Source organism: Lactuca serriola, chromosome 2 (genome assembly GCF_051521515.1).
Source record: "Lactuca serriola cultivar US96UC23 chromosome 2, Lser_US96UC23_V15, whole genome shotgun sequence".
Taxonomy (NCBI): domain Eukaryota; kingdom Viridiplantae; phylum Streptophyta; class Magnoliopsida; order Asterales; family Asteraceae; genus Lactuca; species Lactuca serriola.
The window spans coordinates 12,007,674-12,026,932 of NC_136409.1; the positions used below are offsets into that span (position 1 = coordinate 12,007,674).

The 19,259-nt window shown below is 31.8% G+C and overlaps 2 protein-coding genes across 5 annotated transcripts; both read right to left on the reverse strand.

Moving 5' to 3' along the window:
- Positions 1 to 2,297: 2,297 nt before the first annotated feature.
- LOC145085979 (uncharacterized) lies at positions 2,298 to 12,322 on the reverse strand. Of its 3 annotated transcripts, XM_079023688.1 has the most exons (6): positions 11,285 to 12,322; positions 9,159 to 9,827; positions 4,311 to 4,988; positions 3,426 to 3,663; positions 2,753 to 3,148; positions 2,298 to 2,678 (listed from the first exon to the last, which is right to left on the reverse strand). In XM_079023688.1, exons 1-3 carry the CDS (start codon positions 12,320 to 12,322, stop codon positions 4,857 to 4,859), a joined length of 1,839 nt encoding a protein of 612 aa, XP_078879814.1. In that variant the 3' UTR covers positions 2,298 to 2,678; positions 2,753 to 3,148; positions 3,426 to 3,663; positions 4,311 to 4,856. The 3 variants fall into 3 exon arrangements, with proteins under 3 accessions (XP_078879814.1, XP_078879813.1, XP_078879812.1); XM_079023687.1 differs by having other exon boundaries at positions 2,753 to 3,603; XM_079023686.1 differs by having other exon boundaries at positions 2,753 to 3,663.
- A 565-nt stretch (positions 12,323 to 12,887) lies between these two features.
- LOC145085980 (putative disease resistance protein At4g14610) lies at positions 12,888 to 18,878 on the reverse strand. Of its 2 annotated transcripts, XM_079023690.1 has the most exons (3): positions 18,768 to 18,878; positions 17,524 to 17,595; positions 12,888 to 13,950 (listed from the first exon to the last, which is right to left on the reverse strand). In XM_079023690.1, the coding sequence occupies exon 3, from the start codon at positions 13,512 to 13,514 to the stop codon at positions 12,888 to 12,890; it is 627 nt and encodes a 208-aa protein (XP_078879816.1). In that variant the 5' UTR covers positions 13,515 to 13,950; positions 17,524 to 17,595; positions 18,768 to 18,878. The 2 variants fall into 2 exon arrangements, with proteins under 2 accessions (XP_078879816.1, XP_078879817.1); XM_079023691.1 differs by lacking the exon at positions 17,524 to 17,595 and having other exon boundaries at positions 18,768 to 18,872.
- Between the last annotated feature and the right edge of the window lie 381 nt (positions 18,879 to 19,259).

Consider the following 19,259-nt stretch of genomic DNA (forward strand, 5'->3'; position numbering starts at 1 on the left):
GATTGCTTTTTAGATGCCCATGATACAGCACCTCCACCAAGTAAGAATACCCAACCAGTTGTAGAAGAGTGATCTTCTCTATTGGATATCCAACTTGCATCAGAATATCCTTCCAAGACCGAAGGAAATCCTGAATAACACAAACAATAATCCTTGGTTCCTTTCAAATACTTGAAAACACGATGAACCGCTTGCCAATGTTGAGTACTAGGATTATGAGTAAATCTACTCAATCTTCCCACTGCGAAAGCTATATCTGGACGAGTGCTAGTCATAACATACATCAAAGAACCAATAGCTTGCGAGTACTCAAGTTGAGAAACTGCTCTGCCTCTATTAGGCATCAACTTCATGCTTGAATCCATAGGGGTGCTAACAGGTGTACAATCACTATAATTGAACCGTTTGAGAATTTTCTCAATGTAATGTGACTGTGTAATAGCAAGTCCCTTTTTCACCCGTTTTATCCTTATTCCAAGGATTACATCCGCCTCCCCCATATCCTTCATGGAAAACTTTGAAGATAACAAATTCTTAGTTGCATTAACTTGATTTTGATCAGTGCCAAAAATCAGCATATCATCTACATACAAGCAAATGATCACACCAGATCCAGATGAATCAAAACGGCTGTACACACAGTTGTCAGATTGGTTTAAAGAAAAACCATTAGACAAAATAACTTCGTCAAACTTCAAATGCCATTGTTTTGGAGCTTGTTTAAGTCCATACAATGATTTCACAAGTCTACACACTTTTTGCTCATTTCCAGGCAAAACAAAACCTTCTGGTTGCTTCATATAAACTTCCTCATGAAGATCACCATTCAAAAAAGCTGTTTTAACATCCATTTGATGAATTACTAGATTGTGAATAGCTGCCAAAGCTAGCAACAATCTAATGGTAGAAATTCGTGCTATCGGTGCATACGTATCAAAATAATCGTTATCGGCCTTTTGTCTAAAACCTTGTATGACCAGACGAGCCTTGAATTTATCAATGGTTCCATCTACCTTTATTTTCTTCTTGAAAATCCATTTACATCCCAAAGGTTTAGAACCAGGAGGTAAATCAGATAACACCCAAACATTGTTCTCCATAATGGATGACATTTCTTCATCAACCGCTTCTTTCCAAAATGCAACATCTCGAGACTCCATAGCTTCCTTAAAAGTCTTTGGATCGGTCTCAAGATGAGAGGAATATGAGTACTGGTTCTCCACTTTATCCCTCGATCCTTCAACCAGAAATAGTTGAAAATCCTCGCCAAAATTTTACTCGACCTCGTTTGCTTTTACGAAGTTGTTGTGTTTCTGGAATTGAAACAACTTCCTTAACATCTTATTTAGGCACCTCACTTGTGCTTGGAATCAGATCCTTTGGTCTTTGAACTGAAGAATATCGCAGCTCATCAAAGATCGCATCTCGCGATTCTATGATGGTATAAACATAATATGCCTCATTAGGTTCTATAACATAAAACCTATAAGCTTTGGAATGTTCTGCATATCCAATACATATGCAGTCAATTCCTCTTTCACCCAAATTTTTCTTTTTAGGTTCGGGTAATTTCACAACTGCTCGACATCCCCAAATTCGAAAATAACTCAAATTTGGTGCTTTCTTGTGCCAAAGTTCATAAGGAGTAACTTTGTTCCGTTTATTAGGAACCCAGTTTAGCACATAATTAGCTGTGAGGATAGCTTCACCCCAAAAGCCTTCACCTAAACCCGAAAAAGAAAGCATCGAATTTACCATTTCTTTTAAAACTCGATTTTTCGTTCAGCAATACCATTTTGTTGTGGATTGTAAGGATATGTGGTTTCATGAATGATTCCAACCGATTGAACGTATTAAGAATCCATGTACTCTCCTCCCATATCCGTCCTAAGACATTTTATCGAAAAACCCAACTGTAATTCGACTTCGGTTTTATATACTTTAAACTTTTCCAAAGCCTCATTTTTAGAATGTAACAAGTACACACAACAAAACCGACTTGAATCATCAATAAAATTAACAATGTACTCTTTATTTCCCAAGGAAGGTGTAACATGGAAATCACATAGATCACTATGAATTAATTCCAACACTTCTGTTTTTCTATTAACATTTGAAAACGGTTGTTTCGTGATTTTAGTTAACATACAAGTTTTGTATTTTTCAGAATTAATATCAAAAGCTGGAATCAATCCGGATTTTAACATTTCAATCATTCTCTTAACATGAACATGTCCTAATCTATTATGCCATAACATAGTATTATCAAGATTAGATGCAGAAGTCATACAAGTAGATTTGACATGTGATGCATAACTTATAATATTTAACTTAAAAACATGATCACAATAATAACCAAATCCCACAAATATTCCACACTTAGACAACACATACTTGTTTGACTCGATAACTTGTTTATAACCCATACAATTCAACAAACCACTAGACACAAGGTTCTTTCGAACCTTTGGTACATACAATACATCAAACAAACTAATTGTTTTTCCAGAAGTAAACAAAATACTAACACCAGTTCCTAAAATTGGCTTTGATCCTTCATCCGCCATGTGTAAGACATAACGTTTATTTACTAGGTTCAACTTCGTGAACCACCGTTCATCATTACACACGTGATGTGTAGAACATGTATCAAGCCACCATGAATCTGTATCAACCCCCTGTACAAAAGAAGCTTCTGGAGTTAGTAGCATAACATTAAATACCAAACTTACAAGATCAATAGTAATTTGACCTTTGGTTGCAGATTGATCATGAGATCCACTGCCACCACCAGCATCTTTTCCACTACCACTTGCACCTTTGTTTCCAAGTTTCACCCGACAGTCACGTTTCATATGCCCTTTCAGATGGCATCTCCAACACACAAGTTCCTTGGAATCCTTGTGTTTTTTGTTGGAATTTTTGTTGTCACCCTCATACTTACGTTTTTTACCCTTGCCCTTGTGATTAGAATTGTCTTCTTTATCACAATCAACCATATGAACTTGGGGCTGTCCAAATTCAGATTTACCCTTTCCAGTTCCTTTATCATTCTCTTGATCACGAAGTCCTTCTTCGATTTTCAAATGACTCCCAAGTTGAATCAAACTTATCTCTTCCTTTCTATTTTTCAGATGGTGCTTGAAATCTTTCCATGAGGGTGGAAGTTTATCAATCACACTTGAAACAGCAAAGGATTCATCCATGGACATGTTGTGTTTTTTTGAATTGACCATAAATTCGTAGGATTTCATTATATTGTTCCATTATAGATCGAGAATTAACCATTTTATAATTGTTGAAATCAGAAATAATGAACTTTTTACTTGAAGCATCTTCTACAATATAATTTGCTTCAAGTGTGTTCCATAATTCACTTGCAGTTTCAATATTTTGATGAGTGTCAAAAAGGGAATCACACATACCATTAAGAATGTGATCGAGGCAGATGTAGTTATCATTCTCCCATTTGATTCTCCTTCTGATCTGTTCCAGACTTGCATCTTCAACCTCTTCTGGTTTTGGAGTAGAAAGAACATACACAACCTTCAAAGTGGTCAACCAGAAGTGCATCTTCTTTTGCCAACGTCTGAAATCTTGGCACTGAAATTTCTCCAATTCACCAAACGAAGTATTCATGTCTTTCAGTGAATTGCCAACCATCTTTTCCAGAAAACAAAAATATCAAACAAGATTGCTAGAGAAAAACGAAAAAAAAGGGTTATTGGAAATCTGGATTACAAACAGGAATCGTGTAAACACTTTCCTTGTTTGATATTTTGAACCTATATGCCTTGGGTATCACGAAATCCAAACTTAGGATAATTCCTGTTGCAGCAATTCTGATTATAGGCACAAAATCAGAATCAATTGAAGAAGATGAATTAAGAAGTGTTTCCCGGTTTTTTGTGTTTCAATGAAGTCGTTTTCCCGGAATTTATCCGTTGAGTGGATAAATTCCGGGAAAACGACTTCATTGAAACACAGAAAACTGGGAAACGATTCTTAATTCATCTTCTTCAATTGATTCTGATTTTCTGCCTATAATCAGAATTGTTGCATCAGGAATTATCCTAAGTTTGGATTTCATGATACCCAAGGCATATAGGGTCGAAATATCAAACAAGGAAAGTGTTTACACGATTCCTGTTTGTAATCCAGATTTCCAATAACCCTTTTTTTCGTTTTTCTCTAACATGATATGCTGATGATTTAATGAAATTAGAGAGGTCATAGTTACTAATGATTATGATACCTAACTCCAACTAAAAGTTATCCAATTAATGGGTTTGGTAAGTATTTATATATACCTGATGATGTGCAGTGGTTGGCACATGCAAGTTAAGGCCACATTCTCCAAGACTATGTTTACCTAAGGTTGTGTGTATATACTTGAGCTTGGGATATGTGGACCAACCAGGTGTGAAAACCATCATTTGGGGGGCAATACTTGATTGTAACATCATCCAATAATGGCCATTGGAACTCATTCATCCCCAAGAAGAAACCCACAAGTTTTGGTAGATCAACTAGTGTAATGGACTTTAGACGAAGGAAGACCACAACCTCCTTCAATGATGATGATGATGCATCTTCTTCCTTCTTTACAATCACTTGCATTCTGTAGCAGCAATTTATGGTTAACTCTTTGAGCTGTGTCAGGCTTTCAAGTGCATTGAATGTGAATATATGTTCCAAATGGTCACAATATTCAATTTTCAATATCTTCAGATTGGGAAGCATAATAACATTATTTAGTCTTGGAATTCCACCACTTCCTTCCTCACAACAACTGTTGCTGTTATTGATCCCATGAGTTTCAAATAATTCCTTCATCCCAACACACTTATATAAATTCAGCTCTTGAAGCTGTGTACTTGTCCTGCTGCATACCATGGAATCACACTTGACAATGCATGACACCTTGAGATACTTATCTTTCTAGAATATTCACATAAGCTCCAAGGAACACCACCTGCTTCAGAAAACTGCAACAGATAGAAAATTAATGTAAAATTAAACTATATACTTAACATCTTATTTGTTTCTTACATATATACATACATACATACACACACTCCTCTGCTATAAAAAAATTAATTCACAATCTAGTTTTTTATACTAACAGTCTAACACTACAAAATAAGGGCGATAGGGGTGACGTCTTTAACTGTGACATGAGCGTCGACACCAATTTGGACATGCTTGATGTCGCCACTAAAGACTTCAATACTCCCAAAAAAATGACCCATGAGAATTTTCCACCACATCTATTCGTGTCGCCACTAAACCCACTTAATATGTCTACACAATTACCTATGCCACCATAATTGCCTCTGAATAGAAAAAATTGGTTTGCTTCTCCTCTTTTCTGCCTGTACGCCCTAAAAATCCTAAAAGTTGGTTGCTTTTAATTTCCGGGGACATGCACTTTAGTTCATAAGCACTGGCAGAGGGTAAGTTTCTGACTCTTCAAAATTTAATGACTAACATTTAATCGTAGGAGTTGTAACCATCACAATGATCAGAATGTGATAATGACTAACCTTTGTGTTTTCAGGCTTGGTTCTATTCTTGTCACTGTTGGTGGCAAAATTGTCATAAGAAGTTGATTTTAGTACATATATTCAGCACTCGGTATGCGTAAGTTACTTGCGTATGGAACTGATTGTGTAAGTTATTTTAGTTTAAACACATCTACACTACAGGAGTATAGGGATTTGAGGGTTTAGTCAACTGGTCATCCATGTTGACTGTATATATCCAAAGAGAAATGCACTTGTATCTACAATGCAGGTATGGGATTAACCCAAAAATTACAGTTTTATGCTGGAGATAATTGATAGTTTGATGTAATGATTATTAATCTTTGTGGTTTGTAATGGTAATTTATTTACTCTGTTATCGATTTTTTCATAATTTAGAAATCAGGTTCATGGTATGAGAACCAGTTCTGGGATTTAAAGAAACGGTTTGTGGACCTGGCCCAATATTTGGGGAACCAATCTTGGGCAATTTGGTAGGTTGCCTAAGGCTGGAGGGTGTGGTGCCACCGAAACCGCACTCTCTCCCCCGCCACATAAGCGTCATGTCATTTTTACCACTCAAGTGTGGTTTCTTGCCACACCAAGGGAGTGGTGCCACACATTCTTTTTTTTTTTGTGTGTTTTTTAACTATTTTAATTTAATAAAACTTCTATTTTAATAAAAAAATAGAATTTTTCATTACTTGAAAATTAAAACAAAAAATTACGTTGCATTACCAAAAAAAAACACAAAAACCACACACATGACATTTAAATAATCCTAGAAACTTAAAAAACACAAATAAAATAACTAAAGCAAACTACATAAAGTCGTTCTCCGAGAACTCGTCTTCGGGGTCATCCGGTGGATCCAAATTAAGGTTAATGTTTTGAACCCCGTAAATGTGTTCCACCAAGTCATTGCGAAGATTGTGAAATGTTTCAGTGCAACGTATCTCTGCTCTCCTGTTTATATACTCTTCGCTAACAATTTCTATTGGTTGTGTCTCTGGTATGGTTTCTTCCTCGTCAAACGCACATATCGCTCTTCCTTCGTCTTCAATAATCATGTTATGCAATATAAGACATGTATACATGATTTCTTGAAGTTTTTCCTCGCCTAAATAAGTTGCTGGTTTTGTCAATATGAACCACCGTTTCTTCAGTGCTCCAAAAGCACGCTCAACATCCTTCCTAGCTCTTTCTTGAGCTCTCTTGAATTTCTTTCGTCTAGAACCATGTGGAGATGTAAACGATTTAACAAACACAACATACTCATAATAGATTCCATCGACCAGATAATAACCATACTTATATGGCGTTCCACGCACTTGAAAAGAAAAATCTGGTGCGGATCCATCGTATATGTTGTTAAATATTGGTGAACGATTAAGAATGTTGATGTCGTTAATCGAACCAGGAGAACCAAAAAAGCATGTCAAATTCACATATCTTGTGATGCAACTGCCTCAAGTATGACCGTTGGGTGACCATGATCACCTCGGGTAAATTGCCCATGATATGATGTAGGGCAATTTTCCCATGCCCAATGGAGACAATCTAAGCTTCCTAGCATTCCAGGAAACCCATGCACACTAGCATGATGAGCTTGCAATTGCAGGATGTCATTACGTGTAGGCTTACGTAAATATTTTGGACCATAAAACTGAATCACAGTTTTGCAGAAAAAATGAAGACTGTCTCGTGTTATCTTAGCAGACATCCTAAAACTTTCGTCTAACGCATCAGGCGGAATGCCATATGCTAACTGACGAAGTGCGGCCGTGCATTTTTGTAAGGGAGTGAAACCGGGTGTACCTCTAGCATCGTAGTATTGTTGGAAAAAACTGCACTCCCTCGTTACATCTTCAACTATACGTTCGAATAAACCTTTGAGCATTCTGAAGCGCCTACGAAAATAATACCATTGATAAGTGGCATTCTCTACAAAATAGTCTTGCACCAAACGTTGGTTGGCTTCTTCACGATTTCTGCAAATATATCTTCGTGTTCTCCGTTGAGAACTTGCAGCGGCGTTGTTACATACAACATTGTATGTTTGTTCCACCATTTGAACACACGTAATAGCGGTATCAAAAATAGTATGAAATTCTTTAGAAGATGAAGAAGATGACATTTTTTAGAGAGTGTTGATTTTTTAAAAAAAATTTTTTGAGAGAGACAAGAGATTGTGTTGTGAAAAAAAAATGATGTTAGATATGTATATATAAGAAAGAAAAAGCAAATATATATATATATATATATATATATATATATATATATATATATATATATATATATATATATATATATATATATATATATATATATATATATATATATATATATATATATATATATATATATGGAAAGGATCAAATGAGAACACCTAAAAGGTTGAGAACGCGAGAACAAGTATATTCATTTGTGATTCCATGTATTCATTTATGGAGAAATGAAGTATTTTTTACGCGCAATCAACAGGAATATGCTTTTTCTCTTCAATTAAAATTAAAGGCGTAAAAATTTATCATTTCTCCATAAATGAATACATGGAATCACAAATAAATATACTTTGTTCTCGCGTTCTCAACCTTTTTGGTGTTCTCATTTGATCCTACTCCTATATATATATATATATATATATATATATATATATATATATATATATATTAAATACCCAACAACCGACGATCCTCCCTTTTTCCCCTCAACCAATCAGAAAGCGCGGCACTTAAGGACCGCAGTGCGGTCACCAGACCGCGGTCTGGAGGTGGTGTTCCTGGTCTACGTGGCACAAAGTGCGGTCTGGGACCGCACCCACACCCTTCAGCCTAATTAACTTTGCTCCATCCTCACCTTTTTTTTTTGAAAAATATACTTGATTGTTTAAAGGTTAAATATGTTACGTCTCATAGCATTTATGCTTTAGAATGCTATAGGTAACTAATATTTTTGTACATTGTGTATAACAAGTATTTGTGCATTAAGACATAATATAGTTGGTTGGAATCATAGCTATAATTAGAAATACAACAAAGGATTCACAAAGAATTGCAAACCTAAGACGGTTGGATGGGTGCGTGTTTTCTAATTAGAAAAAAAATCCTATCAGTAAATGATACTCCCTCCGTCCCAAAATTATTGTCCACAGACAAAAAACATAGATATTAAGGAAACATTAATTACCACAAACTTTATACAATAAAATGGCGGTTTTGTCATTACTTTGCATTTAATGTTCCATTAAATGTTTTGTTGGTTAAGAAATAATGAGGGGTATTTTGATAAAAAAAATGTCATTTATTTTTAGAAATGGACTATTATTTTGGAACAAACCAAAAAGGAAATATGTACTATAATTTTAGGACGGAAGGAGTATAATTTATGATAAATAACAACAATGAATGGAAACTTTTTTGCCTTTGAGTCCGATTATTGAGTTTGGGTAGTAGTGAGAGAATGATTTTGTTTGTACAACACACCTCAACATGTATATATGGTTGTGATCATCCAAAATGGGTATTTAGAGTACATACTCTTGTATATGATTTTGTGATTTTTGTAATGTATTGCAAAGATAAAATGGATATCACCAAATAAATGAAATAAATAATTATGTGTAAATAATACCTTAAATTGATCATGAAAAGTTGTAGTTGTGATTGTATTTTTGAGAGATATTTCATTGTTCCCATTATTGGCGTCACCACCTCCGATGCACTTTAGCCTTTTCAGGCGAGCTACCGTTAGAGAATCAAGATGAGGGAACAAAGTGATGCTTGTGTGGGTAGATGTAGATGTGAATATAGTCCTTTCTTCATCTTCATCATTTCTATTTGAAACAACTTCTTCAGTGTCATCACAATCTCTTATCATGACTTCCTTTAGATTAAAAAGAAGTTTTGCCATGAGAGGTGAAAACAAGTACTTAACACTTTCGCAGCAATCCATGCATATGGTGGCTAGGTTGTGGAATGTGGATTCTATTTGTTGTTCTTGAAGAATGAAAAATCTATTCCAGTTACACTTCCATACGTGGCTCATCCTCTTCATATGACGTATATCCAAATCCTCAAGGTACGGAAATAGTCGTTGATTATCCTTAGTTGTTATCACTTCTCTACTTCTTGGACTCTCTATCTCAAATACAACCTCCACTCCTTCATATCTTGACAATTCAAGTGTATAGAGGTTATGAAAAGAGTGTATGAGAAAGGATGGGAATACAACATCAGAGATGCTATCATTGATTCTTGGCATGTCTTCCTTCGACAGTATTTGAGTTTGCACACATATCTCCTGACAAGTTGAAATTAATAACTTGAGTACTAAATTGTGTTAATGAATTATAATTCACATCCATTTACAATTATATACTATAAATTTGGATTTAAAAAAGAATATTTTTATTTTAGGTAATTTTCAACGAAAATATGTATATGATGGAAATCATCAACAAATTAAAAATAGTTGGATTTTTTACATTCAAAGGAGTATTCTCATTTATAAATTATTAAAAGATGCAAGCAAAATTTGAAGATAAAAGAAAATATAAATTAATTAAGATGTGAAAACTTTTTTGTTTTTGAAAGAGAGATGTGAAATTTTTTATACTAAGAGATGAATTTTATTATAGTAATTTAGTTAATGAACAATGATAGTTAAGTAAAGTATTATGGTCTAGTGACCATAATAATAGATAGCAAATTATTTGTTTGATTTGTTTCATCTAGGTCGTTGTTTTATTTTGTATACAACCTAAGAGTATCTATAATGCATAGTTTAATAGAAATGAGGTGGAATTACTTTATGATATCCAATGTATTAAACTTAACCATAAGAATGTAACATTTGAGTTCAATCAACGAAGAGTTCAATGATCATTAAATTTTTCGATGAAAAAAATAAAAACTTTTAATCTTTAATAAATGTCATAAACTAGGTTTTGTAAATAGAATTTTTTTTTATATGTTTCATTGAATTTTATAGAGTTCAATATATTATAGAAAAAAATAATAATGTACTATGAAAAATAGAATGTTATGTGTTAATTTAATAAATTTTATATAATTGAATGCATTATAATTAAATGCATTATGCATACCCTAAGTACATGTGCTTTCATGTACACCACCCTTTTTGATCGGTTAAGAAGCTCACATAATATCCACTTGTATATCTAATTATTTAAAAAACATGAATGGAGGGGTCGATGTCACGCTTACAAATAACATTATTAATACTAAAAAAAGTATTTCCTTTATTGTCATACATGCCAACAAATCATTTACAAATATAAAAAATCTATGAACTTATATCTTAGGATCAGTTTTTCAACTTTAATTTTTGAACAAATCTTCTATCAAAAAAAATATCTAAAACATATAAATTCATTATTTTCAACCTCTTTTTATATTAATATTAAAAAAAAACTATGAAAAATATGCATCATATGTACATTTCACTTGAAAAAAAGACATTTTTGAATTTTTTTTTCAACAAATCGCTTTATATAGCAACGCCAATGTTTTTCCAAATGATGTGCATATGATGCATATGAATGTATGATACATATTTTTTTTGAATATCAGTATGGAAAGAGGTTAAAAATGATATATATATATATATATATATATATATATATATATATATATATATATATATATATATATATATATATATATATATATATATATATTGTGAAACTTTTAGTTGAAAATATGTTGATCAATTCTATTATTATAAAACATATTTACCTCTTCGGTCAACAAACTAGATTTGAAACGAGGAATGCGTGCAAGTTTCAACTCCATTAGTAGTGGTAGCTCAATTATGTTAACGTTACGACACAAACCCAACAGCTTCGGTAGCCCACAAAAAGATAGAGACTTCAACTTTGGGAGTGTAATTGTCACTTCTCCACGACCCTCGATATGTATTACTTCTTCCATATTATTGCAGTCATAAACTTGAAGAAGCTCAAGCTTTGACAAAGTGTTTGCAATACTAATTGTGAAAAGGTATCTCAATTCTGTACATTTGGAAACAACAAGGACTCTTAAATTGTACAACGAATAGGATTTAGAAAGATTTGAGGACTTCACCTCAAGATAATCTGAAAAATCATAAATATCTCCCACACTTAAAGAAAGCACCTCTGTTTTTTCAAACGACTTATTTACTCTAGATTCCAGTAGTTCAGTTTTGCTGGTGACCAATTGCAATGTGTTTTCATATGCATGCATGCTTTTACTGTAATCTTCATTTAAATAACATCCCACTGAGATCTTGAATCGTTTAAGATTATCAAACAAGATATTCTTCGGTTGAGCATTGTTTTCAAAGAACTCGAATTCTAACGTAGAAAGGGTTTTTGAACGCTCTGCCATCTCATCACAATTATCACTTGTGAAGATTATTGCCTTTCTATGTTTATCAGCCACTCTCATATAAAGCTCTTCAAGTTTAGCCAAATATTTTAGGACACCATTATCTATACAAAGACCACGACACTCTGACAAATCCAGAAGCCTTAGCTTCTTTAATTTTCCGATCATGGAAGGTAACAATTCAATGCCAGAATTAGCAAAGCTGAATACTTCCAGATTCAACAGATTTCCAATATAAGAGAAATCAAACGAGCATTGATGAAGATTAAGGACTCGGAGGTTGGTGGTGCATTGAGGTGATGAGGAAAGCAGTGGATACTCCATGTGATCATATGATATGACTTGAAGTTTTTCCATTCCTGTATAAAAGTCTATAGGAAACCTTAGCGATTTATCTCCATGCATAAGTTTTAAATGGAGAGGTTTGGAAACTTGAGGTCTTTAGGAAACTCAGACATACCCTTGCATGTTAATGAGATTGTTTTGCAAGAGCCTCCCATATCATTTTCAGACCAACCATGCATATTACCATGGATGACAATTGAAACATGCTCAACTTTAGAAAACATATCCAAAACAAAAGCACTCACCAGATCGTGCATCTTGACGCGTACACCATCATCACAAATTAACAAGTTTATGTGCACCAACCGCTCAATGCAAGTATTTAGCCTGTTTCTTGCATCTTGTATAGTATACACTCTATCAAATAACTTCAAGCCCCATCCATACCTCTCACCAACTCCTCGGTAGGAATATCGAAGTCATCTGGATACAAACCACACATCAAAAAAAAAAAAAAACAGATTTAGTCTCCTCGTCTTGGAGATTTTCGTAGTTGGTTTTGAAAACTTCAACCGCAACATTAGAAATGTTATTATGCTCTAAACGCGAAAGTGCATCGTCCCATGCATGTTTAGCTTTACTTCTAAGAGTACATGTCATGGTTTTGATGGCAATGGGTAAACCGTTACATTTTTCTGACGATATCTTTTCCTATCTTATGGAGCTCGGGATCAGAAGTCTCTACAAATTGGTGGAACAAACTTTGTGCTTCTGCTCCAGTTAGAAGCCCGATGTTATGAATCGAATTATCGTCAACCCCCATCATAGTGCAAACATTTGTGTCTCGTGATGTCAGTAAGACCTTGAAATCAACACCTTGATTTGGAAAAAGACTTAAACCAATATCTTCAAGATCAACGAATTGCCAGACATCATCGAGTATTACAAAGAACTTATTCTTACCACCATCTGACTTGGCCTTGAACTCTTGACGAAGCTTCTCAGCTCTTGCTGACTTAGTTTTCTGATTGAGCTCTACACTGAGGTAATCGGCTATAGCTTCCTGAATGGCAATAGGGTCCGTCCTTTCCCCTATAACTGCCTCAACAATGAATATAAAGATTTTCCTTTCCTGCACAACCATTTTGAGCCTTTTCGTCATGGTGGTCTTCCCTACTCCACCCATCCCACATAAGGCTATCATGTGGGTTTTGTGGTTTGGTTCAAGTGCTTTGAGTACTTTGGTAAAAGTCACCTCTCTTGACAGGAAGTCCTTATGTTCGGTTGATGGTGTAGAGGTGGATGCCGTCATGGAATTAACTCTTCCTAGAGGTTCAAGATTATCATTTCATGTAACCTGGGAGTGTTGTCTTGTGACACTGTCAATCTCCTCAATTATCTCGAAGGCCATTTGTCCAATTGTATGCCTAATCTTTAGACTGCAACAATTGTACACATTTCTATGGATGCATTTTACTTTCTCCTCGATCTTTTCTACTTCTTCCAACCAACCCTTGACTTGCAATGAAGTCTCACGACGAAATCTTGTGTTTGTGTTCAAGTGGTCTTCCTCGGCACGTCTTGTAGCGTTCAACTCCCTCATTTTGGTATCCATATCCTTCACATATTTTTCATAGGAAATGAGGTATCCTAAGTGTTTTTTCACGGGAACCATGAGAGTCTCAACAACTGGTTTAAGAATGACACTTATAACATCCATTGTTATAAATTATTTCTTGTGGTAACACCTGGATAGTAACCAACAATTCATTAGACAAAATTCAACGGAAATTATTAATGGATGGAATAATATTTACATGCATTCTAGATATATTGCATCGACTAAATTGGTATTAGCTATGGCTATATATTGCATCGATTAAACTGGTATAAGCTTTGGCTCATAGACTGATGACGCAAATCGGAAAAATTGTTAATTTCATATTCCAAATGAACTTTAAAGATAAAGTTTTAAAATATTTAAAGATGATCTGTAGTAATAGAAATCAAGAAAATAGTTTTTTATTCGGTAGTTGTAGAGAGCTAATAATATGATCATATTTTAAAGAATAATGATGATGATATATAGCGGTTACGTACATATCGTACATTCTAGGGAGCAGCGTGACCGTTCGTGATTTTAAAAAAGGGTGCTACTGTTAATACCCCTTTATTTTTTTGCCTAACCCCTTTAATAATTAATTTTTTGGTAAATTGACTTTTATGTAACTTTTTGTTTTGCAGCTTTTTCCTTTTTACAATTTTTTATTCAACTTTTTTCTTGTGTATTGATAATATTTATGTTTTGAAGACTGTGTTTTGTTTCTAAAAACACTAAATAATCAGATTTTGAACAATTTACAAAATATAGTTATATTGAACTATGATCACCATTAATTCATTTAAACAACCAATAAACAACCGATAGTTTATATAAACATTAAAAAACCATTCAAGCACTATATGAACAATAATCATAAAAAATGTTCAACAGTGGAACCATATTTAACCAACGACTGTCAACTAACCGGTGGTGGCCAAACCAAGCCGGAGACAAAACGAGAGAAATAGAGATCATAAAAAGACCATCGGAACCACCAATTACCATCATAAAACACCTTTTACCATTGCAAATCATCGTTAACCACCGTTGACAATCATCGCCAGAAAGATAGAAAGAGAGAAAGAGAAAACGCGGGAAACTCTGTATTGGCCTCGTTTTGAATTATACAATCAACTTTACAATCAACTTAGGCCTCGTAGTTCTGTAGCACCTTGGATACATATCGATTAAGTGGGAATGTATTTGAACTTTTTTATTATCCGTTGGGTTGAAATATTATTTTATTATTACCATGTGTTAAATATAATTCTTTTATATAAAATAATTTTATTAGATGCATGTAAATAATATATAACAAACGCTTTTTGTTTTATAAATTTAAAATATAAAAATATTTTATTGATTTAAGTTGTTATTGACAAAGAATTGGTATTATTTTTCATAAACCAGAAAATGATATAGTGATATTTAATTTTCATTAACATTCAATATTATCTTATATAAGTTATCTAAAACTATAATAAAATAAATTCACTGGATATTAAAAACTTAATAAGTAAAATCTGTCAAGTGAAACTTCATTGGAAATTAAAGGGGCGTAATTGAAAATACTATTAATCTTATAGCTTTTAATCGAAAATGGATATTATTTAATATTAAAATAAACAATAACGAGTAAAAATATTTAATCAATCAATATCTCACGCTTATTTGTGTATTTAAAATTACCCTTAAGAAAAATTATTTATTAGTATTAAAAGTCAAATAATCACTTAATCATTATAGTGAAAAAAAAATTATTACATAATCATTTTAATCGATTAAAGAAAAAGTTCACATAATGATTAAGGGGTATTACTAGAAGTTAAAAGAGGGTATGCTTAGCCTATGCCTTTCAAAAAAACTGATTTTGGTTAAAAAACAATCCCAAATACCTAACCGATTTAGAGGTAGCATGGTAAAAGGTACCGTTACTCGTTACTAATACCAAGGGGCAAAATGTTCAAGTTGATTGTTAAGGGCAAATATGTCTAATAAATGGAGAATTAAAATAGTAGAAGCGTTAAAATAAATGAAAATAGGAACTTTATTATGAGGGGAAAAACGATACAGTGACATGAACACCAAGTCCCGATTTTAGGCGAAGTCAAATCCCGAATACCCTCTGGTATTGTAGAAAATTGGTCCAGTTCAGTAGCTGTCCCGAATACCTACTACGTGGTATATAATTATATTCATTTGATTCAGTAAATTGTAACGCATGCACGATCATGTGTAAAAAGTTCCGTCTAGATGAATTTATGAATAGGTATATTTATAAATGAATTTAAGAATAAATTTTCTTTACCAACTTATATATATATATATATATATATATATATATATATATATATATATATATATATATATATATATATATATACACACACACACACACAGGGGCGGACGTAGGATTTTACAGTAGGGGTTGCATGTGAGAGTTAGGAGTTGCACGGTAGTAGAGAAAATAAAATTTTCGAAAATTTTTTCATTGCGGCCGGAAAAGTTAGGGGTTGCCGGTGCCACCATGGACCACCCCTAGGTCCGCCCCTGTATATATATATATATATATATATATATATATATATATATATATATATATATATATATATATATATATATATATATATATATCTTCCTATTCTAATCTTCTCTATACTAATAAAAGAGTAGCTCTTTTGTCATGTGTCACCATATTAGACATTTTAATTAATGTGTTGCCACTTGTCAATCTATTGATTTTCCATTTTAAATTTATTAGACCTCCTTATTAATGTGATTCTATTTTAAATTTTAAATTTTAAATTATTATTTTCATTAACTCACAAATAAAAAATATTTAATATATATTAAAAATTATTTTTATATATTTATTTGAATCAATGATTATAATTTCACATAACTAATAAAAAATATCTCTTAAATTAATAATTTATTTAAATTAACTTATTAATAATTTTGAGATTTTACTATAAAAGTTTGATTAATTTTATAACCGTGGTTCCCACGGGTTATAAACTAGTAAAAGGATATATTTAATCTCATATTGACAAGTGTCATACAATTAGAACTCCTCATTAATGTTATATATCACTTATCATGCCACTTGTCAACCTATTAATTATCTATTTCAAATTTCAAATTTTAAATTTCCACTCTAATTACATTAAATTAAAATTGATTATGCATTTCAAATTTCAAATTTCAAATTTTCCCATTCTAATTATATTAAATTAATAATTGATTCTTCATTTTAAATTTCAAATTTTAATTTTCTCACTCTAATTATATTATATTAATAACATTAGATTGAAAAATAAAATAAAATTAATACATATTATAAGATGATATAACTTCACGTATTTATTTAAATCAATTATTATAATTTTATATAACTAAAAAAATATTTCTCAAGTAATAATTTATTTAAAATATTAATTAATCATTTTGATTTGTTAATATGAAAATTTAATTAATTTTATAACTGTGGTTCTTACGGGTTATAAACTAGTATATATATATATATATATATATATATATATATATATATATATATATATATATATATATATATATATATATATATTTGTAATCATTTTATCACAAATCCTTGATCTGCAAATTGCAGCTACATCTAAGCTTTTGTTGAGAGAGAGAGAGAGAGCCATTTGAATCGGTTCGAACATAAGCATGTGAATCATAAAATAAAGGAGAATACCTCTGTGTAGGCTTCTCTTTTCTTCTTCTTTGTATGCAGAAGAAACGATTTTTCTGATGATAACGTTAGGAACTACAAAAGATAAAAGAATGACATATATCTCTATACTAATAAAAGAGTAGTTCTTTTGCCATGTGTCATCATATTAGACATTTTAATTAATGTGTTGCCACTTCTCAATCTATTGGTTTTCCATTTTAAATTTATTAGACCTCCTCATTAATGTGATTCTATTTTAAATTTTAAATTTTAAATTATTGTTTTCATTAACTCACAAATAAAAAAATATTTAATATATATTAAAAATTAATTTTATATATTTATTTGAATCAATGATTATAATTTCACATAACTAATAAAAAATATCTCTTAAATTAATAATTTATTTAAATTAACTTATTAATAATTTTGAGATTTTACTATAAAAGTTTGATTAATTTTATAACCGTGGTTCCCACGGGTTATAAACTAGTAAAAGGATATATTTAATCTCATATTGACAAGTGTCATACAATTAGAACTCCTCATTAATGTTATATATCACTTATCATGCCACTTGTCAACCTATTAATTATCTATTTCAAATTTCAAATTTTAAATTTCCACTCTAATTACATTAAATTAAAATTGATTATGCATTTCAAATTTCAAATTTTAAATTTTCCCATTCTAATTATATTAAATTAATAATTGATTCTTTATTTTAAATTTCAAATTTTAATTTTCTCACTCTAATTATATTATATTACTAACATTAGATTGAAAAATAAAATAAAATTAATACATATTATAAGATGATATAATTTCACGTATTTATTTAAATCAATTAGTATAATTTTATATAACTAAAAAAATATTTCTTAAGTAATAATTTATTTAAAATATTAATTAATAATTTTGATTTGTTAATATGAAAATTTAATTAATTTTAAAACTGTGGTTCTCACGGGTTATATATATATATATATATATATATATATATATATATATATATATATATATATATATATATATTTGTAATCATTTTATCACAAATCCTTTGATCTGCAAATTGCAACTACATCTAAGCTTTTGTTGGAGAGAGAGAGAGAGAGAGAGAGAGAGAGAGAGAGAGAGAGAGAGAGAGAGAGAGAGAGAGAGAGAGAGAGAGAGAGAGAGAGAGAGAGAGAGAGAGAGAGAGAGAGAGAGAGCCATTTGAATCGGTTCGAACATAAGCATGTGAATCATAAAATAAAGGAGAATACCTCTGTGTATGCTTCTCTTTTCTTCTTCTTTGTATGCAGAAGAAACGATTTTTCTGATGATAATGTTAGGAACCGCAAAAGATAAAAAAATGAGATATAGCTAATTATATAAGACTCTTTTGTGAGGGCAAGGTGTATGATTATAATTTGGAGATGTCCACACATTCCGCACCAAATTGTAATATGTCTACACGTGGTGTGTTTTTCTTATCCAATATCTTTTAAGATGCACTACAATAATTCTTTTAAATATTATACTTATAGCATAATTGGCTTTACAAGAAAGAGAACACATTGATACCAATGTTGTCAAGATCGGGATTCTAAATAGGATCTTTTTTGGGTTTGTAAGATCGGGATCGGGATCCTAAGATCCCACAAAATAAAACATAATTTTAATTTATAAATTTTAAACAAGAAAAGCATTTCAAATATTAAATTTTTCGTTCAAAAGTTATAAAATTTTCATAAGTCACAACACAAAATGAAAAC